General features: G+C 45.4%; 1 protein-coding gene across 1 annotated transcript in view; it reads right to left on the bottom strand.

Annotated features, from left to right (window-relative positions):
• LOC142001737 (complement receptor type 1-like) overlaps positions 1 to 22,731 on the bottom strand; it is a 201,210-nt gene that overhangs the window by 11,889 nt on the left and 166,590 nt on the right. Inside the window, exons 45-54 of the mRNA XM_074977257.1 lie at positions 17,840 to 18,031; positions 17,509 to 17,605; positions 16,155 to 16,240; positions 13,864 to 14,058; positions 11,290 to 11,466; positions 6,784 to 6,972; positions 4,532 to 4,723; positions 4,225 to 4,321; positions 2,366 to 2,451; positions 156 to 350 (exon numbers count right to left, since the gene is read on the bottom strand). Coding sequence (XP_074833358.1) covers positions 156 to 350; positions 2,366 to 2,451; positions 4,225 to 4,321; positions 4,532 to 4,723; positions 6,784 to 6,972; positions 11,290 to 11,466; positions 13,864 to 14,058; positions 16,155 to 16,240; positions 17,509 to 17,605; positions 17,840 to 18,031 — 1,506 coding nt within the window. The remainder of the gene's footprint in view (positions 1 to 155; positions 351 to 2,365; positions 2,452 to 4,224; positions 4,322 to 4,531; positions 4,724 to 6,783; positions 6,973 to 11,289; positions 11,467 to 13,863; positions 14,059 to 16,154; positions 16,241 to 17,508; positions 17,606 to 17,839; positions 18,032 to 22,731) is intronic.

Raw genomic sequence — 22,731 nt, 5'->3', positions numbered from 1 at the left:
TACATCAATCATGGAAATCTTGTAGAAGTGTTGACAAGAGCAGGAACACAGTGTGGGGAGTTAACTGCATCCTCACGTTTCTGGTGTGGCTTGAACTTAGACTTTCTGTACGTGATGGAGTAGAGCCCAGAGGGCTGCTCTCACACAAACCCCACCTCCACATCGAGGGGGACGTGCACTCCACTCTCCATTCAGCCCATCCTTGGTTGTGCAGTGAATTGATTTCTCTCCAATGAGCGGGTAGCTTCCCTCACATTTGTAAGTTACAACAGACCCATAAGAGAATTCATCCATTATCACTCCAGTGTGCTGTCCATTGGCAATATCTGGAGGGGGAAGACACGGAATACCTGGAAAGACACAAGAGGAGTGTATTTCAGGCTTCGCCCTGATAGAGAAGAAGCTGGAGTTACTTGATCTGCTGAAGAAAACTAGCTGGCCTCGCTATGAAACCACTAGAATGAACTAGACCAGGGGTCTGCAACCTGCAGGTCTGGAGCTGCATGTAGTTCTTTAAGGACTTTTTTGTGGCTCCCAATGCAATAATTGCAAAGTAAATAAATAAATAAATAAATAAACAAACAGTGAATGTCCAACCATGAAGAACTCATGTCTAAATAATAAATGATACCTCCAAATGTTGGGTAACGTCCCTTTTAATATACGGAGTGCATTGTGGGATATGATACTGTGTTAGTGTTTAGATCTGGTTGCTATTCACATGCACTGTGGCTCTCAAATTACTGAGTTTTTTATTGAATTTGAAAAAAATGGCTGTTTTTTCTGTTTTGGTTGCAAACTTATGAACTACCCTAACAGGTATTGCCTCTGAGATAGACCTTTTTTTCTGGCTGAATGCACCGGAATGGAGTTCCTGCACCTTTTTTCCATTAGAATACCAGAAATTGTTTCACCGTCAATCCCCCATTGTTGTTGGGCCAGGGCATTAAAACTGAACATGCTAGCCCCTTTGAGGAATTATCAGATTTGGGTTCTGGCACCTTTTCTTGTAGAAAAAAAACACTGCTAATGCATGTCTAATTGTCTCTGGAATTGATGTGATATGAATCATCAAACTTGTTAAGACAACTGTATTTTTTTTTTTTTTTACTGATGAGTTGACTGGTCTCCATGTTGATAGTGGATTAAGACTGGAAGCTATTCATGGAAATAAGGCAACAGATCTTATTACTATTCTCCATCTGGAGCGTGAGACTGCCCTGTCATGGCTCCTTTTGCTTCTCTCTCCCTGCAAGTGTAATATCACTGAGAAACAGGTTGCTTAGTTCAGTAGTTCTCAACCAGGATTGGATGTACATCTGGGTATACACAGAAGTTTTAAGATACGTGTTGGTAGGTAAATTAACTCATCATTGCTTAGTTTTACAAGAAGCCACATTAAAAGGACTAGCCAAATCAGTACATTTGAAAATTTCCTGCAGACAATTACTTGCTTATACCACTCCAGACACTGAAATGTCAGTATAATGCTTATATTTCAAATATTTATTTTATATGGCAAAAATTAGAAAGGAAGCAACATCTCAGTAGTTGTATGCTGTAACACTTCTGCATTTTTATGGCTGACCTTCCAAGTAAGTACATTTTAAGTGAGATATAGCTTGTGATATACAAGACAAATCAAACTCCTGAAAGGAGTATGGCACTATACAGGGGTTGAGACACACTGACCTAGTATACAGGAAGTGTGGCATCTCCATGTTTTCTGGGACAATTATTATCTAGCACTGTATTGAGGAAGGGACTTCAATATGGGCTGTTTTTAACATCAAGCTATTCCATCCCCATCAAGCACAGAAAAGAAGTCACTTCATTTTTCCAGCTGCTCAGTAAGGTAGTGTGCATATTACCAGAGCAGATCTGAGCTTCCTGCCTGCTCTTCCATTAATATCAATCCCTGTCAGGTACACCTGTTACTTTACTTAAAAATCCATCAAGATGGTTATTGGCCATTGTGGAACATTGTTGCCACACCAAGCTAAGTGTCTTTTTCAGTTACTCTGTTGTCAAGAAAAGATCAAAATCTTGCTCTTGGGACATTGACACAAACACACATCTCCCTGTGGTCAAAGCCTCTTTACATGCACCTCTCACCAAAGATGCCATTGTGGTTCAGGTATGCACGTGGGACCTGGATATTTAGACTGAATTTTTGGCCCTCTGACTGACCAACTCCCTTTTTCACTCTGGAAAAGTAACTTAAAATCACTCTTTGTCTCAGTTCTCCCCCCCGGTCTGGATCATAATGTTTAGGGCTAACCTCTTTACTAGCATTTTTGAGGCAAGCATATAAAAGAGACAGAAGGGGCCATGTAAGTGCAACAGACATTATTGATTTACTTACGTTCACAAATGGGCACTTTATTACTCCATGTAACACGCTTGTCAGAAATCTCACATCGTGTGGAAGACTCTCCAATCAAACGATACCTGGAGTCAGGCAGAGGGGTATCAGCTGTTACCTATTCCTCTGGTTTTTGGGTTTTCCCGAAAAAAACAGTTAATTGGGAAGCTCTTCTCCCCGCATCACAGCAGATAGCGACCCACGCCACTGACTTCTGAGTGATGAATGTAGGAGAAAATGCTTCTTCACCAACTCAGAGCTCCCTAGACCCTTCCACAGTTAACATGGAACAGAATCTTACGCAGGCCCCATGAGCTGGTGTCCTCTGAGCCAAGGGATCTCCTTTCTGTGCCCTCCCCTCCTCCTCACCCCATCAGCACCGTCATTCCCGGCCACGGAATCACAAGCTCCACACAACCTACTCACATCGGTATGTTGGGTCAGGCTGCTGGGGTGGGTGGCTGCTCTTATGCATGCTACACACTGATTTGACACTGTTACATTGCAGTAGATGTAAGGTGACCATCCATCCCAAATTAGGTGGGATGGTCCCATATTTAGGATGCTAAAGGGGTGACCCTAATTATTTTTAAACGGGACTAATCATCCTGTTTATGGGGCCTTTCCCACTGACCTCTTCCTCCAGCAGCTGTGCGGGGGCAAAGCATGAGCAAAGCGGGGGAGCATGGGCAGCTGCCATGGCCCTGCCACTTCCCTGGTTCTCTGTGGGAGGACTGGTAGCTGCAGTTTCCTGAGGTTCCCAGGGTGTGCTGGGGCCTGCAGCTTTCCCAGGGTTCTGGGGGAAAGCCTGAAGCTACTGCTTCCTCAGGGCTCCCAGGGAACACTGGGGGTTGCAGCTTCCTTAGGGCTCTGGGGGAGGGCCGATAGCTGCTGTCTCCTTCTTCTCTCACCGGGGCTTGGTGGAGCCAGGAGGAGCCACCCCACCCCCACAACATATCTCCCTGTCCCATGTTTGGGACAGGGAGATATGGTCAGCCCAAGTAGAAAGGAATGGCATGGGCCAGTCAGACCAAGCTGGGGTCTGTCTATCTTGAAATAATCCATCAGGTCAGTCCTAACACAGGCAAGTGCTATAAGTGAGATATCCAAATGCACACACATGGTTGAATAATCCAGCGCGGAGCTGAGTCTAGAATTCAGCAGCAGCAGCTTCTATCGCCATTTTCTGTGAAATTCAACTTAACACAAGAAGAGATTCTTCCTTTTCTGATAGAGACACGCTGCTCCCTACTCACCTCCCAGCCAGTACTACCGCTGCAGACCTCAGTTTTTCACGTCACTGAAGCACAACCCTGACCTTTCAAAGGAGAGGGCAGGTAACAGCCCTTCTGCAACTCTATCCCCACGGCTCTAGGGCCAGCGGCTCTTTGAGCTGAGTTTGTCCTCAAAGATAGATGGGAAGTTAGACATGGAGACCTCTCCCTGCATGGCCCTAAGCAAAGGCAGCCATTTCCAATCATGCAGAAGTAGAACTATTCCCAGGCCCCAGCAGATATAAAACCCAAGACTTTCCAAGGTCTGCCCTGCTCATTTGGTTCCTACTCTCTAGAGACATCTGTGCTCACCCTGCTCTCGTGGGCAGGGCTTTCTGCTGGCCAAACTGCAACTACACTTGGAGAAATAAATGACAGAGCATCAAGAACGGCAACAGAGAGACTGACACTTATCCTGCTTTCTTTGCATGTCAAGTAATACTGACTGAGCCAAGAAAGAAGAGTGCTAATTTATTATGAAACAGTAATTTTCTTACATGAGTTGGAGGAATACAAGGATATCCTTTTATGTTGCTCAGCTGCAAACTAAGCACAAGCAGTGAGCTCACGTAGTTGGAAACTTACCCTTCTTCACACGTGAAGTTGGCTGTTGACCCAAACAGGGTATCTGTTACAATAACTCTTCCATTTTCTGGCTCTCCTGGATGACCACATGATTTACCTAGTAAACAGCAAGGCTAGGATTAAATTACTCTTTCAGTACAAGAATCATCCCTGGGACCTGTCCGTATTAAATCCCTCCTCAGGAAGATCTCAGGTAGAGCTTTCTGGTCACTTTTAACTATTTAAATATCCATGGCATTTTGTAGCATAGACACAGCCAAGTGCACTTCACATGTTTAGGAAAAAAAAAATCCAGGGAGGTACTCACTTTTACAGAACTCGAGGGCTTCTGACCATTGTCCAGTTTCAAGGCATCTAATAGTGGGTCGTATCTGAGGGTGTTTACTGTATCCAGGCTGGCAAATATAGCTTACAGTCTTCCCAATAGGAAAGTAGGACTGATCTCTATACTCGCTGTGCAGCTCAGCAAAGCTTAACCTCGTTGGCACACCACAGCCACCTAGGAAGAAAGGAAACACACATGAGGGAAGAAAAAGGAGGTATACCTTCTCTGCTGATATGGAACATGCCAGGTGCAGGTTTGATACAACAACAGTGTTATTAAGAACAAACTGTGGATCTGTTTACAAATATTCTTCCCAGCTGTTAATAGGATTAAAGCCAGGGAAAGAGAACATTCAGACATAAGTGAAAATGCAAAAATATTCTTAGCTGGTGAGTGAACCTCAAGTAATGCACAGAGGATCAATTTCACTGCTAACATGAGAACCTGTGTTTCTCAATTAACTAAAATCATGTATGCCCCCACCCTGTTTACCTCTACTGCCAGTAGCTGTCATTGGGCTGCTATACTCCCAGGACGTCAAAATGTGCAATTTTTCCATAAATACCATTACCTAAATACTAAAAGATCTTGGTAGTTCCTCTCGGTCTTAAATCTATGGCTCTCTAGACTCAGCAACACCTGACATAACTAATAATATCCACATCATTTAGCAAAGAACCCGAACCCTTTATGAACTTTCACACAGCAGCCTGATTCAAGACAGTTTATTACCTCTTACTCTCCTTTTCCAGATGAGGTTACTGGAAGAATGCTCTTTACCAAGAGCAAATGTGGTCCCATAAATAAACCTTCACCAAGCTACCTAATCCATGAGAGCTGTCTTCTCATTGTATCTACTAGCTGATAGGCAGCCAGAGTCACAGTCTGTGAGCTTTCAGACGGCTCTGATGAATGCATTCTGTGCCACTTCTTTTCTTTACATTTTCCAATTTCATTGCCCCCAAAAGATATATTTGTTTTCATAATAACAAGTGTCTGGGTTACACCATTACTCTAATCACTACAAGATCTATGTGTAGACATGCCCTAAGAGTCTGCCTCGGGGTAGGTCTCTGGAGCAATTTTTATTGCAGAGCCACTAATGACCCTTAATTCATATTTCCACCCGTTTCCATCCTCCTACTCAAACTTTTCAACTATAATCTCATCCGGTCATGCTTAGAGCATCTTCTCCACCGGTCTGAGTTGCACATTTGCCCTGGTGTAAACAGAACGTTTTGTGCCAGCTGTGATTTCAGCCCCGCTTCTCTCCTGGGGGATTTATTCCCAGCTGTGAGTCTTCTTGAATTAGCTGGTGTGTCTGAACATTTCCTCTCTTACTTGAAATCCTATTGGGTGACTGACACACCTACAGCCAATGGGAAGGATCCAACCGAAAATCTATTCACCTTCACAGAGAAGAGACGGGTGGGTTCAAGTTCCCTATGTGGTACAATACATAGGAGCCTCTCCACAGCGGGTGTACCCAGGCTCACAGCTGTAGTTAACATAGTGGAATGCTGCCAAAGAATTAGCATTATGCTTCCCATTGCCAGATCCCTCCTGTCATAGGGCAAGGTGGGGTGGCCACCCAGGCTCCGAGGCAACTGCCCCAACCACCCGATGGAGTGGACAGGGCAGGACTACCTGGGGCAGGGCTTGACAGTGGCAGAGAATGGCAGCAGCAGCAGGGGATCACCTCCCCTCCCTTAGCCCCCCACCACCCATACACTCACCATGCAGCAGGAGTGGCAGCGTAGTTTGCCCAGGTCCAGGCCTGCTAAGCCCTGCTTCTCCATGGCTGTGGGAAGCAGCCTCCCCTCCCTGCCACCCATGGAGAAGCAGAGCTCAGCAAGCCAGGAGAGTGCGGCAGATTGGACCAGGCCACCAATCATACAACATGGAGAGCGGATGGGGAAGGGGATAATAAGTTGTTGAGAGCAGAACAAGTCCTAAAGATTTGTGTTTCCATTCACGCTTTTAGGTCATGCAGTGAGACAGACCGTTGCCAGACCTCTGTCTGTCTGGAGGACAGAGTGGGATGCAGAGGATCAGCTAGCACTGCGCAAATACCATCATGAGACTAGAAAGCAGGTAGATATTTACATTTTGCACATTCATCGTTGACAACTCACTCCAGGACACACAGGAAGTCTATATTTTACACTCCAGGCACATCCCTACCTGATATTGACCATTATTTTACCCAGCAGTCACCCTTGATTCACACTTACCCTGCACACAGACTGGAACAGGGGGATCCCAAGTTGCATCATCTCGACACTCAATCTGATGGCTGCCAATTAGGGTGTAGCCAGGATCACAGTCAAACCTAACCTTGCTCCCGGGTCTATAGACAGGGCTGTGCCCAGCTACTTGTCTTCCATTCTGGATTTCTGGGGTGATGCAGTGAAGCTCTGAAACTGAAAAGGTGCGGAAGGTGTCAGCCTGTCCAGCAGGTGGTGCTGTTCAGCGGGTGCTCTGCACTGGCTGCCTACCAGTGTCTGGAGAAGGCTTACTGTGGTGCTTTTAACCGCTGCATTTTATATGCTTCTGTGCTATCCTGCCTAAAATAACCCCCACCCCAGGGTGCAGTACTGCCCTCCTCATCATGAACAGATGTGGATCTCTCTCAGGGCAAGTCTACACGAGACCTTAAAGTCGATCCTAGATACGCAAGTCCAGCTAGGGAAGTTGAGTAGTTGGAATCAACACTCTACAATTGACTTATCTGGCTGTCCTTACTAAGGGAGGTGAACAGGAGAAACTCTCTCATCGACCTTCCTTATTTCTTGCAATAATGAAGAGTACGGAGGTCAACTGTTGAGCCCTGATAGCTTGATCTACTAGTAAGGGTAGCTGTACCGTCAGTGACAGAAACAGCAGGGCTGGCAGGAAAGCTCCATATGAGGGACACTCAGTTGGAAACCTACCCCTCACATGTGGTGTGAAAGAGCAGAGGTTGACAGGCCTGTCAGGACACAAACTGCTAGTCTTTCCTGTTAATTCAGCGTGTAGAAAGGTGGGAATTGGAGGGTGGGGTTGTGTGTCTGTCTGCGTGTGGGAGGAGACAGCAAAGTTTAATTGCTAGTTTTGGTAATTCATGTCATGCCTAGGGTCTCAGATGGATGTTTTTTAAAAACATTTCCCTAGCAGCTGTTATGTCTGTGTGCATGGGTGCTAGGAGTGCACCACGTATGCACTGTGAATTTATTTTCAAAAGCATCCATTTCACCATGTGTCTCACTAAAGGGAGCTTTCATTTCCTGCTATGAATTATGTTGCTTTGGTGAACTAGTCTTCGAGGTTGAATCCTGTGGTAGGAGCTTCTCTCTCTTTGCTCTAGGTAACTGAACATAAAGTCACCTGCACATCAAGGGTGAAGCTCCAAGTCCTGGACACCATAAAATAAAGCAATGCCAAGTGAGAAAATAGATGTAATCTATAGACACTACATTGGTGAATGCTGCTAAAGCCTGGGCCACTGGGCTTCCCATCAGCAATGGTGGAGGAGGGGGCAGTGCAACATTGCAAAATCACAGAACTAGAAGGAACCTTAAGAAGTCATGAAATCCAGTCTCTGGTTCTTTTGGCAGAACCGAGCACCATCTAGATCATGATATCCCAAACGGGGGGTGTGCCCCCCTGGGGAGGCATGAAGAAATTCTGGGGGTGGGGGTGCGAGGTGAGACAGTGCCTTCCCCACCCCCGCCATCTTTCCCCTTACCCAAAGAAAAAGCCATCCTTTGCTTCTGGCTCTCAGGCCTTGCCATTTTACATGGGCAATCCTGCACAGCCACTATAAAAAGCAGGCAGCCGGCAAAGACCCACATGGAGCTAGCTGCCTCTTGCAAAGGAGAGTGAGTGTAGGTTGGGGAGGGGTGGGAGAGGGGGAGAAGGATGGAGTTAGATGGGGGCTGGGGATGCCTGGCTTGTGGGATGGGGATGGAGTGAGTGGGGGACTGGGGGTGCCTAGCTTTGTGAGAAAGGAGGGGTTTGGGTGGTGGGGTACACAGGGCTCAGGCATCCAGCTTGTGTGGCTCATGGGGCTTGGGCAGCTGGCCCCAGCATTGCAGGGCTCGGGTGGCTCAGGCTGGTGGGCGGGTGGCTGGCCCTGGCACTGCAGGGCTCGGTCATGGATGGGCGGCTCTGGCAGCACAGGGCTCAGGCAGGCGGACAGCTGGCGCAGGCAGAACTGTTGGGTAGCAAGGGACTCAGGCAGCTGGCCAACTGGGGCTGCACCAGGCACCCTCAGGGGGCCAAGAAAAACTCTGTGTGTTTATTTTTAATTTCAAATAACATTTTATATGAAGTTTTTGTGTTTATTTTAAATTATGAATTGAATTTTCTGTGAAAAAGGGGTTGGCTAACGGTGAAGAAGAGGTGGGGGGTGAAGGTTTCTCAAAAAGCAAAAGGGGGGGGCGTGATACTGAAAAGTTTGGGAATCACGGATCTAGATCATCCCTAACAGATGTTTGTCTGATCTGCTCTTACATATTTCTAATGATGGAGATTCCACAGCCTCGCTAGGCAATTTATTCCCATGCTTAACCACCCTGACAGTTAGGAAGCTTTCCCTAATACCCAACCTAAGCCTCCCTTGCTGCAATTTAAGCACATAGCTTCTTGTCCTATTACCAGAGGTTAAGGAGAATGATTTTTTTTCCTGCTCCTTGCAACAAACTTGTAGGTACTTGAAAGTAGCTATGTCCTCTCTCAGTCTTCTCTTTTCCAGACTAAACAAACCCAAATCTTTTAATCTTCCCTCAAATGTCATGTTCTCTAGACCTTTAATCATTTTTGTTGCTCTTCATTAAACTTTTTCGAAATTTCTCCACATCTTTCCTAAAATGTGGCACCCAGAACTGGACACAACAATCCAGCTGAGGCTTAATCAATGTGGAGTGTAGCAGGAGAATTATTTCTTGTGTTTGGCTTACAACACTCCTGCTAATACAGCCCAGAATGACATTTGCTTTTTTCCCCCCATGTCACACTGTTAACTCATTTAGCTCATTATCACCCCTTAGATCTGTTTCCGCAGCACTCCTTCCTAGGTAGTCATTTCCCATTTTGTAGGTGTTCTACTGATTGTTCCTTCTAAGTGGAGTACTTTTCATTTGCCCCTTTTAAATATCCTATTTACATCAGACCATTTCTCCAATTTGTCCAAATGATCTGAATTACAATCCTATTTCCCAAAGCACTTGAACACCATATTGCCCAGTCCCATAGTTTGGTATCACCTGCAAACTTTGTAAGCATATTCTTTATGCCATTATATAAATCGCTGATGAAGATAATGAACAGAACCAGAACTGACTCCTGCAGACCCCCTGCTCATTCTGCCCTTCCAGGATGACTGTGAACCACTGACAGCTACTCTCTGAGAAGTGTTTTCCAACCAGTTATGCATCCACCTTACACAGATGCCATATACATTTTATTTCCCTAGTGTGTTTATGAGACTGTCACATGAGATTTCATGAAATATCTTACTGAACTCTAGCTATAGTGCATCCATCACTTCCCCCTTATGCATAAGTCTTTTTCCCCTGTTGATTTGATGTGATTTGCTCCTGACAAATCCATTCTGACTTTAATTAAGCACCTTATTGTCTTTTAAGGCTTTGCAAAGGGATTCCTGTCTTATTTGCTTCATTATCCTTCTTTGTTTAGAAACTGAGATGAATGACCTGTAATCTCCTGGTTTGTCCTTATTTCCTTTTTTATAGGTAGTCACTATATTTGCCCTTTTCTAGTCTTCTGGAATTGCTCCCTTGTTCTATGACTTTTACAGATAATTGCTCACTTATCTCCTCTCTCACCTCCTTGAGTAGTCTAGGATGCATTTCATCAGGCCCTGCTTCCATGAAGACATCCAGCTTGTTTTAGCAATTTTTATCATGTACTTTCCCTACTTCAGGTTCTGAAACTTCCAAACTTCTTGGTAAAAAACAAAAAAGGAAGTCAATAAGCATCTCTACCATTTCTCCATTTTCTGTTACTGTTTTCCCATCTTTATTAAGTAAAAGGCTTACCCTGTCCTTGCTTCAAATGTATTTGTAGAATTTCTTCTTTCCCTTTATGCCTCTGTCTCATTTCATCTTGTTTTGTAACTTGGCCTGTCTAATTTTGCCCCTATCTAGCGTTATTTGTTTAACATTCATCCTGTGTCCACTTTCCGTAGGACTCCTTTTTGATTTTTAGATTATTCAAAATCTTCTGGTTAAGGAGAATGTACTCTGGGGAAGGTAGAGTGTCTTAACTGAGGCAGAGCTTATTTAGGCTAATCTATAGGATTGACACAATCATTTTGAGTCATGCGCAATAAAACAGCACTGAGACTAATGCACACCAGGGGTACAGTTACCTACCTCCATTCCCCTCCTCCTCATTTGCATCCCCCAAATTACTTACGAACCATGATGACTGGGTCATACTTCTTGATACCCTCAGACATGTTTCCAGATGTCTTAGGAAGGGTCCATGGTCTACTTCCACTCCCTACTTTGTATTTCCATTGGAAAGGTTGCTACTTTGGAACTATTTATTGGTTGGTTAGGTCTTCCCTGAGCTCTCTTAACTTGGGAGGGGGTTAAGGCAGATATTTACTTTTCCCTTTCAAATCTCTACACCATCCCATGGTCTCTTTATCATCCACAACTCAGCCCTGCCAGATCTCAGTCATCATAACGGGATCCAAGATAAATGACACTCAGAGCATTAGGCACACTTACCTCTTTCACAGACTGGGACAGGAGGGTCCCATCTACCATCATCCTGACACTGAGTTTCAGGGCTACCACGCAGCGCATAACCAGGGTTGCATTTAAACACAGCAGTGTCTCTGGGCCTGTAGGCAGCCTGATCTACACTTGTTCTGCCATTCTTCACATTTGGGCTTCTGCACCTTGCTGAAAGGAGAAGGACAACAACCTCTTTGGAATTTAAAGTACACGTGGGATGAAATGGAGAGTTTACCCACTGAGCCATTTCCTCCGATGAGCTTTTTACTGCAATCCCACAAATATTTCCATGCTAGGACTCCTCTTTATCAATTACTTCAACATAAACATGACACAGCTGCACTGAAGGGAGAAGAAACAATACTTGAGCATAAATATCAATCAGTATCAAAGAATTCAGCATACAAAAATAGGGGCACCCTACTGAATCTCATGTGACAAATGAACCAAACCCCCCAGCCCTGCTTCTCCAATGGGAAGAATAAGTAAGACCAAATAAAGCACTACAGTTACCTACATGAGGAAACAAGCCATTCTGAGCAATTCTGAGCACCCAATTGCAGATGGGGAACAAAGCATATATTTTTCTATGCGTGATCAAAGGGAGGTATGAACACAGCAATGAACACTCCCACTTGCTGGTCACATTTCTACACAGTCTCTGTGAATTGTAGCTGGTGCTATAACACTCTGGCACTGAGGGGAGCTTAAAGTCTAGGCCCACATTTGTCAGAGTGACTGGTGAATCTGGGTGCCCAATGACACACATCTGAAAGGGGCTTCGTTTGCTGAAGGACTCAGCAACTGTCATCCAGAAAAGCAATCAGGCTACTTTAAGCATCTTAAGGTGCAAAAGCAAAGATCACTGGACAAGGAAGGCTCATTATTCAGTGTGTTCCATTGCCAGTAGTAGCAGCCCGTTGTTTGAGGAATCTTTTATTTTTTGCAACACTTTTGTCCCAACCCCCATTATAGGAAAGGGTTAGTGTTAAGGGAAAAAATGAAACTATGGTCCCATGTTAATTCAGCATGTAGGAATCAGAGGGTTGTATTCCACATCCACAGGAAGAGGGAAAAGTGTCTGAGTGCTGGATGGATTTGGCAAAGATTTCACATTAATTCTGAAATTCAGCAGTGGAAGCAGAAGTACCCACAAAACCATGGTGAACCAAGAAGTCATTGAATATCCTCTTCTAACTCACTCCCAGTTCCCATTTCAAGAGGGGACAGACACTTGGTCCTGAGTGGAGGAAGAGCAAAGCGCTCGGCTTTCAGTTCTAAGTGACATAAATTCCCCGCAGGCAGACCCATGGTTCTTGCAACTTGAGTCACTTCTTGCAGATGATGCAGTTTGAGGAATCGTGACCCCCAAATGCATTGTGGAAAAGCACAATGAGCAAACAGAAGAAACACGTTTACTCACCTGGCATCCCCAGACCTTTTGGAACCTTGCCAGCACCACCCCCAACCTGGTTCATTTTTTACCCTCCAGGGATGTTCCCCTCTGTTGGGACTATTTACCTCTCCCCTTGACCCAGACTCCAAAATCTGGATTTGAGGTGAGCAACAGGCCAGACAAATCCAGCCTAGGCTAGTGTTTGAGGTGCCCACGGATCAGGCAGAAGGGAAATGTCTTTCTAGATGCAGAATAAGAACAAATCATGGTTTTGACACTTGCCTTGCTCACAGACTGGCACAGGTGGATCCCACGTGTCATCAGTTTGGCACTGACTCACTCTGTGACCCATCATGGTATAGCCAGGATTACACTCAAAGGTAACATTGTCTTTATATGTGTAGATGTGTCTATCATCAGATACTCTTCTTCCATTTTCGATTTGTGGTGCCGGGCATCTAACCACTGAAACAGAAATACTTTTACTGAAAGATGAGGCCAGATAAGAAGACAGACATCTCTGTAGCCTGTGCAGATCTTCCATCTTTTTTACACCATCAGCGTTTTTCACATCACACGCTACACTAGCCTGTGTTATTCCTCCTTAAAAATACAGATTGTTGTGGGCAACATGGAGAGTTACGCTGGGAGGAAGAGATGGAGACAAGTCCTGTAACACCTTAAAGACCTGATAAAGTGCTGTACAAATTAACACAAATATGCCAGTGCCACACACGCTTACCCACAACTTTGGATAATAGTTTATTAGAGCTATCTGCCTGTGGTATGGAACAGCTCAGTCAGTTGCCTGGAAAAATAATCTAGACATTTCCACTCACCACTTCCCTGACTGATGTTCCCCAATTTCATCTCTGTGTCACTAGAGTTCAAGACCTTTAACAGCCTTCCTATACAGTAATGATCCTACCTGCTCTGTTAACAGAGCTGTGCAAGGGGTGCATTCAAATGCACTAGTACTCACCCCTATTACTGACCCCTTCTCCTCACCCCCCCTACATCAATCATGGAAATCTTGTAGAAGTGTTGACAAGAGCAGGAACACAGTGTGGGGAGTTAACTGCATCCTCACGGTTCTGGTGTGGCTTGAACTTAGACTTTCTGTACATGATGGAGTAGAGCCCAGAGGGCTGCTCTCACACAAACCCCACCTCCACATCGAGGGGGACGTGCACTCCACTCTCCATTCAGCCCATCCTTGGTTGTGCAGTGAATTGATTTCTCTCCAATGAGCGGGTAGCTTCCCTCACATTTGTAAGTTACAACAGACCCATAAGAGAATTCATCCATTATCACTCCAGTGTGCTGTCCATTGGCAATATCTGGAGGGGGAAGACACGGAATACCTGGAAAGACACAAGAGGAGTGTATTTCAGGCTTCGCCCTGATAGAGAAGAAGCTGGAGTTACTTGATCTGCTGAAGAAAACTAGCTGGCCTCGCTATGAAACCATTAGAACGAACTAGCCCAGGGGTCTGCAACCTACAGCTCTGGAGCTGCATGTGGTTCTTTAAGGACTTCTTTGTGACTCCTGATGCAATAACTGCAAAGTAAAAAAATAAAAACCCTCCAAATTATTTTCAATAAATGGCGAACATCTAAAAGCCCAAAGATGAAGAGCTCATGTCTAAATAGTAAACAATATGTGATCTCCAGATATTGGATAACTCCTGCTTTAATATATACAGTGCCTTGTGGGATATGATACTGTGTTGGTGTTTTGATCCGGTTGCTAGAAAATCCTATTCACATGCACTGCGGCTCTTGAATTATTTAGTTTTTTTCTACTGAATTAAAATAATGGCTCTTCTTGCTGTTTTTGTTGCAAACCCATAAACTAACCTAACAGGTATTGGCTCTGGGACAGGCCTTTTTTTCTGGCAGAATGCACTGGAATGGAGTTTCTGCACCTTTTTTCCATTAGAACACCAGAAATTTTTTCACCACCTATCCCCCAGCAGCTTGGGGCCGGGGCATTGAACACCCTAGCCCCTTTGAGGAATCATCAGACTTGAGTTCTGGCGCCTTTTCTTCTTGGAAAAAAGCACTGCTCATGGGTGTCTAATTGTCTCTGGAACTGATGTGATATAAATCTTCAAACTTGCTAAGACAACTGTAGTTTTTTTTACTGCCTGTCATGGCACCTTTTGCTTCTCTCTCCCAGCAAATGTAATGTGGCTGCGAAAGAGGTTGCTGAAAAACGGGTTGTGGGTACATATGGGTGTACACAGAAGTTTTAAAGTGTGTCAGTGGGTAAATTAACTCCTAGTTGCCTAGTAAAGACTAGCCAAATCAGTGCATTCAAAAATTTCCTGCAGACAATGACTTGCTTATACCACTCCAGACACTGAAATGTCACTATGTTTATACTTCAAATATTTATTTATTTATCATATATGGTAAAAATTAGAAAAGAAGCAATATCTCAGTAGTTGTGTGCTGTGACACTTCTGCATTTTTATGGCTGACTTTCCAAGTAAGTACATTTTAAGTGAGATATAGCTTGTGATATACAAGACAAATCAAACTCCTGAAAGGAGTATGGCACTATACAGGGGTTGAGACACACTGACCTAGTATACAGGAAGTGTGGCATCTCCATGTTTTCTGGGACAATTATTACCTAGCACTCTATTGAGCAAGGGACTTCAACATAGGCTGTTTTAACATCAAGCTATTCCATCCCCATCAAGCACAGAAAAGAAGTCATTTAGTTTTTCCAGCTGCTCAGTAAGGTAGTGTGCATATTACCAGAGCAGATCTGAGCTTCCTGCCTGCTCTTCCATTAATATCAATCCCTATCAGGTACACCTGTTACTGTACTTAAAAATCCATCAAGATGGTTATTGGCCATTGTGGAACATTGTTGCCACACCAAGCTAAGTGTCTTTTTCAGTTACTCTGTTGTCAAGAAAAGATCAAAATCTTGCTCTTGGGACATTGACACAAACACACATCTCCCTGTGGTCAAAGCCTCTTTACATGCACCTCTCACCAAAGATGCCGTTGTGGTTCAGGTATGCACGTGGGACCTGTATATTTACACTGAATTTTTGGCCCTCTGACTGACCAACTCCCCTTTTCACTCTGGAAAAGTAACTTAAAATCACTTTGTCTCAGTTCTCCCCCTCAGTCTGGATCATAATGTTTAGGGCATTGACACACACACACACCTCCCTGTGGTCAAAGCCTCATTACATGCACCTCTCACCAAAAATGCCGTTGTGGTTCAAGTACATACATGGGACTTTGATATTTAGATCTCTGACTGACCTCTGTCACTCTGGAAAAGTAACTTAAAATCACTCTGTCACACTTCTCCCTCTCTAGGATGTGGATCATAATGTTTGGGGCTAACCTATTTATTAATGTTTTTGAGGCAGGTGCATAAGAGAGAGAAGAGCCCACATGAACATATGGACAGACATTAGTGATTTACTTACGTTCGCAAATGGGCACTTCACCAGTCCATGCAACGCGCAGGCCAAGAATCTCGCATCGTCTGGAAGACCGTCCGATCAACCGGTGCCTGGAGTCAGGGAGAGAGAGTATCAGCTGTTACCCATTCCTCTGGTATTTGGGTTTCCCTGAGAAACTCAGTTACTTGGGAAGCTCTGCTCCCCAGTCACAGTAGATAGGGACCCACACCACTGACTACTGAAGGACAAATGTAAGAGAAAACGCTCCTTCACCAACTCAGAATTCCCCAGACCCTTCCACAATTAAAACATGGAACAGACTCTGAGGCAGGCCCCATGAGCTGGTGTCCAGGGGATCTCCTTTCTGTGCACTCCACTCCTCCTCACCCTATCAGCCGGGTCATTCCCAGCCACAGAATCACAAGTTACACACAACCTACTCACGTCTGCATGTTGGGTCAGGCTGCTGGGGTGGGTGTTTTTTGTTATGCATGCTCCACACTGGTTTCACATTTTTCACATTAGAGTAGGTAGGGCAGAATGGGCATGAGCCAGGCAGACCAAGCTGGGGTCTGTCTAGCTTGAAATAATCCATCAGGTCAGTCCTAACACAGGCAAGTGCTATAAGTGAGATATCCAAATGCACACACATGGTTGAATAATCCACCACGGAGCTGAGTCTAGAATTCAGCACCAGCAGCTTCTATCGCCATTTTCTGTGAAATTCAACTTAACACAAGAAGAGATTCTTCCTTTTCTGATAGAGATACGCTGCTCCCTACTCACCTCTACCGCTGCAGACCTCGGCTTTTCACGTCACTGAAGCACAACCCTGACCTTTCAAAGAAGAGGGCAGGTAACAGCCCTTCTGCAACTCTATCCCCACGGCTCTAGCACCAACGGCTCTTTGAGCTGGGTTTGTCCTCAGAGATAGATAGGAAGTTAGACATAGAGCCCTCCCCCTGCATGGCCTGTAGCAAAGGCAGCCATTTCCAATCATGCAGAAGTAGAACTATTCCCAGGCCCCAGCAGATATAAAACTCAAGACATTCCAAGGTCTGCCCTGCTCATTTGGCTCCTACTCTCTACAGGTGTCTGTGCTTGCTCAGCACTTGTGGGCGGAGCTTTCTGATGGCCAAACTGCAACTACATTTGGAGTAATAAATGACAGAGCATGAACAAGGAAAATGGGGAGACTGACACTTACCCTGCTTTCCTTGTGTGTCAAATAGCATTGACTGGACCAAGAAAGAGAAGTGCTGGTTTATTACGAAACAGTAATTTTCTTACAGGAGTTGGAGGAATACAAGGATATCTTTTTATGTTGCTCAGCTGCAAGCTAAGCACAAACAGTGAGCTCAGGTAGTTGGAAACTTACCCTTCTTCACATGTGAAGTTGGCCGTTGACCCAAATAGGGCATCTGTTGCAATAACTCTTCCATTTTCCGGCTCTCCTGGATGACCACATGATTTCCCTGGTAAAGAGCAAGGCTAGGATTAAACTTCTCTTTCAGTGTGGGAATCATTCCCGGGACCTGTCCATATTAAACATTCTCCTCAAAGATCTTGATTAAAAGGGCCTGGAATGGGCAAAGATAACGTGCTTTACTCGTCACTATTAACTATTTAAAGACACATTACATTTTATAGTTTTGAAACAACCTAGTGCCATTAGCATGTTTTTCTAGCAACAGAGAGAAAATACTCACTTTTACAGAAGTCAGAGGCTTCTGACCACCTTCCATTTTTAAGGCACTTAATAATGGGCAGCATCCCTGGGTGTCTTCCATAACCAGGCCGACAATTGTATCTTACAATTGTCCCAACCTGAAAATTGTTCTGATTTTTATATTCATCCTTCAGCTCAGCAAAGATTAGCCTTGTTGGGACTCCACAGCCAGCTATCAAGAAAGGAAACACACATGAGAAATAATAGCCATTATCTGTGCTGGTACATAAAATTGAAACATGTCAGGTGTAGTGGCAAATAAAAACATTTTCACAAAGGCTGCATCTACACTACTACTGACACTGGCAAAAGAGCCTCAAGTAACGTATTTTTTGCTCGTCCAAATGTGGTGGTGTACACATTGCTATGTTGGCAGGATTACTTCTCCCACCAACGCACCTACTGCTGCTCATAGAGATGGTTTATTGTGCCAAAGGGAGAACTCTCTCAAGTTGGCACAGAGTGGCCGCCTGAGCAGCCTTTACCAGCACAGCTGCATTATACAGCTGTGTCACTGTAAACTTGTTGTTAAGGACTGAGGATCTGCCTCAAACATTTTTGCAGCTGTTCAACTAGTGATTAATACACTTCGCATCTGGTTATAAACATTCATCATTGGATTGCCTTAGTCCAGGGTCATAATTTACACCCTTATTCAGTGGTAATATCAGCTGGATGCTAAAATCATTATTAACATCCCTTCTGGCCTTAAAATATATTAGCTAACTCCCTTTGTAACCAGGTCCCTTGAGTCCCAGTTTAGTGATATCTCCACTTGAGTATTCTGCCTTCTTCCTCTGAATCAGGCTGGTAAGCGAGAATGAAACAACCAATTTTTAATATACTTTAGGTAAACCCCAATTCTAAACTCATCCCAAACAAGCAAGCCCCTGAGGAGAGCGACAACTAATTGCAGAAATGGGATTTAAGTGTTTACTCAAAAAGCTCTCCTATAAATAAATTAAAACTGAGGCTGTCTTTCCGTCTCTACTAGCTGGGTTGGTGACTTTACTTATCAGCAGCCTTTACTTATCAGCTCATAGGAATAAGGGGATTTTGATGTTAGCAGGGTCTTTTCGAAAAGGCCCCCATAAAGCTGAGCCATGCGGGAGCAAAACACAGCAATTTCGAAGTGCCATGGCCGGCAGCATGCTAATGAGGTGCTGAATATGTATTTCAGTGCCTCCTTCATATTCTTTGATCTGGCCACTAGCACAGCCATTTGCAAGTTTTTGGTAAGTGTAGACACAGACTGAGAGTTTTGATAAAGACATGGAACACTTGTTAATCTGATGTTCCTCAGATCTTTCCATTCCTTTAGATGGATGTTTGGGTATACTGTGCATGTGGTCTTCCCTCAGTAAAAACACATACTCTCAAAACTGAGAAAAATTAGGGAGAAACTGCTTTACAATTTAAAATAATCAAGATTATGTAAAAAGTAACAAAAGTCTTCACTAAACAAGGATAAAAGCATCCCAAACTGTGCCTGTTCCTCTCTACATACAAACTTTAGTATCAAAGCCAAAAACTCAGATCCACCTGACTAAATTTTCCTCACTTCTGTGTTTTATTCTACTCACCATTCCTTTTAACATTAGGTTCCCTTACTAGTTTTCCGTCTTAGAATTTTGTAGCCACACTTTTAGTATCTGAGCACTTCCCACATTACATAGATCAACAGGGATAAAGGTGTCTTGGGAACATAAGCCTTCTGTGCCTTTCTTTTCCAAGATTACAAGAAATGCTGTTCAGAAGGGCTCTGTTAAAGGAAATGGCTTGTAGGGGTTTTCTGTAATTACTTCAATAAATGTTATTGTGGTTATTGAGTGAATTCTCCTTATCTCTATTGCCTTCTTCCTTCTTTTAAGTTAGGAATCGGAGAGCTACAGGTTGTCCACTTCCCTAAAATAGTTAACAGATTACCTGAAGACTGCAAGAAAGGGGAAACATATTTCTTATTTAGAGCCCAAGGAAAAATGACTAGAAATAAAAGTCTTGCAACTACAAAAATGAAATTTCTAAATTCAAGGCAGATATCCAACTCCTTATCAGTCACATTTTAATAGCCAGAAGGCTGATGAAATATCACAATGATATTGTCAAAATTTTTGGTCTCTGTTGGTTTCAGAATCAGCGGGAGACCAACAAAAAGTTATGAAGACTGGGTTTAACATAGACATAAAAGTTTATCTTGACCCATGAATCACTCCTAGTTTCCTAACCAATTTTACTAATGTTGAGCACTTAGCACTTTATGTTGTCACAGTCCTATAGGATTATTAACTAACTGCAAGCTCAGAATGGAAGTAATTACGCCAAAAAGTTTCCAATAAAAATAAATATTACTCCATCTCTAGCTGAAATTTTCAACAAATATTCTTCTCTGAGAGTTTTGACTGTATATGTGGAGAAAACATTATCCTGATAAAACGTTTATTCAGTACCTAGGAAACCCTATATTTTAATGAAGTGAACAAAGGAGATACAAGGACCTTCTGAAGTACAACTATGTACTATTTAATTCACAAGTATCTTTCACTTCTGCAAATGAACGGTAGTGGTTTGACGGTGTCTGTTCATTGCACATTGCACCACTATTTTTACCTACGTTAAAGCACTTCTTATATTTCAAAAATGTAATGCATCAAGCCTTAACCTGCCATTTCACTTTCCACATCCCCGTCATAAATGCAGATGACTTTGTTTGGCTAGTCAGCCAGTCACCGTGGGGTGAAATTCCACAGTCCCTCTGAGTTCCACAAGACTTCCCCGGCTCTGAAGAGGAAGTTGAGCTTCAGCAAGGGAATTCAGGATTTGGTCTGCTGCCCCAACCCAACAAACCATCATCCAGGCAGCCCCTTTCACCTGACCCTCCCTAAGCCTCCAGATTCTCTCTGGTGTGGGGACAGGGCACTTACCCCATTCCGCAGAGGAGCAAAAGGAAAGCACGGAAAGGATCCCGCCCGTATGGCAGTGGAGCTGGTGCCAGTGCCACACGGGGAGGTCAGGGCCGAACCTAACCCAACAGCAGAGAGCTCCCAGAGCCGGGCTCCTTCAAGGGGAAGGCCCCATGGGGGTGAGGATGCTGCAGGGGCAGAGCTTCTGGCAGTCCCTGGCTTTGCCTCTGGGACCCCACGCTGCCGCAATGGACCCACAGGGCAGGTGCCCCGGGCTCCAACCTTCTTCGGGGGTGGGCGAGGGCAGAGGGAAAAGAAACCCAAAGGAGTGGGGGGGGGGGGGCAGACCCCCAGCGGAGGGGGCGGGGGAGCCGGGCGGAGGCAGGAGGGATGTTCAGGGCTCACCTGGATCCCCGGCGGCGGCCGCCAGGAGCGCCGCGAAGCCGCCCCACAGGCGGAGGAGCCAGGCGGGCCGCATAGCCGCAGCGCCGAGTGCGGCGCCCCCGCCCGGCGGGGGAAGATATGAGCGCGGCCGCTTCCGCCCCGCGGGGAGGGGCAAGGGCGGCAGTACCCCTCCCCCCCCCGCCCCAGCTCCGCCGGCGGGTCTTTCCGCGCCCCGCCCGCCCCCGCCGCGCGCGCAGCTGGCTCCAGCCTCCCGGGGAGCAGCTGTCTCCCCGCGGCTGGCGGGTCGGGTGCTTAGCCGGGGAGCGGGGCGGGCAGCAGGGGCGAAAGGCGGAGCCCTGGGACATCCCCGGGAGTTGTGTCGCTTTCTTGTGGGGAGCCCAGCGGCCCCCCCCCCCACATTCCCTTTCGGGATCGAGCCCCCGACATCCAGCCGCGAGCCGCCTTCTCACACGCCCCGCACTCGTGCGTGTGCCCCAGTCATAGAATCCCACGGCTGGAAGGGACCTCAGGAGGTCATCGAGTCCAGCCCCCTGCCCAAAGCAGGATCAGCCCCCACTAAATCATCCCAGCCCGGACCTCGTCCAGCCGGGACTTAACCTCCAGGAATGGAGATTCCACCACTTCTCTAGGCAACGCATTCCAGTGCTCCACCACCCTCCTCGTGAAGTAGTTTTGCTTTATATCCAATCTACTCATCTCCCTCTTTAGCTTCAAGAGCATTGCTCCTTGTTCTGCCCTCTGACACCACTGGGAACAGTTTCTCACCGTCCTCTTCAGAGCGCTCCTGCCAGAAGTTGAAGGCTGCTATTAAATCACCCCGGGGTCTTCTCTTCTGCCAACTAAATAAGCTCAAATCCCTCAGCCTAACATAGGTCTTGTGCTCCAGCCCCTTAATGATTTTTGTTGCCTTCCACTGAACCTGCTTCCGCAAATCCACATCTTTTCTATACCAGAGGGGCCCAAAACAACAATATTCAAGATGTGGCCTCACCGGTGCAGAATAGAGGGGAACAACCACTTCTCTAAATCTGCTCAAAATGCTCCTCCTAATGCACCCTAATGTGCTGTTAGCCTTCTTGGCTACAAGGGCACACTGTTTACGCACATCCAGCCTTTCATCCACCGTAACCCCTACGTCCCTTCCCGCTGTACTGCTCCTTAGCCAATCAGTCCTCAGCCTATAACAATGCTTGGGATTCTTCCACCCCAGGTGCAGGACTCTGCACGTCTCCTTATTGAATCACATTAGATTTCTTTTGGCCCGAACCTCCAATTTATCCAGCTCACTCTGAATTCTCTCTCTACCCTCCAATATATCTACCTCTCCTCCTAGCTTTGTGTCAACCACAGACTTGCTGAGGGTGCAATCCAGTCCCTCATCCAGGTCATTAATAAAGATGTTGAACACCACCAGCCCCAGAACCGAGCCTTGCAGCACGCCGCTTGAAACAGACCACCATCCAGACACTCAGCCATCGACCACAATCCATTGTGCCCAATCATCAAGCCAGCTTTCTACCCACCTCATAGTCCAAGGATCCAATCCATATTTCCTTAACTTTTGGGC

The sequence above is a fragment of the Carettochelys insculpta genome, chromosome 26 (assembly GCF_033958435.1).
Source record: "Carettochelys insculpta isolate YL-2023 chromosome 26, ASM3395843v1, whole genome shotgun sequence".
In the NCBI taxonomy this organism is placed as follows: Eukaryota; Metazoa; Chordata; order Testudines; family Carettochelyidae; genus Carettochelys; species Carettochelys insculpta.
Note: the sequence above shows the minus strand (reverse complement) of the source record. Positions and strands in the feature narration are given on the sequence as shown.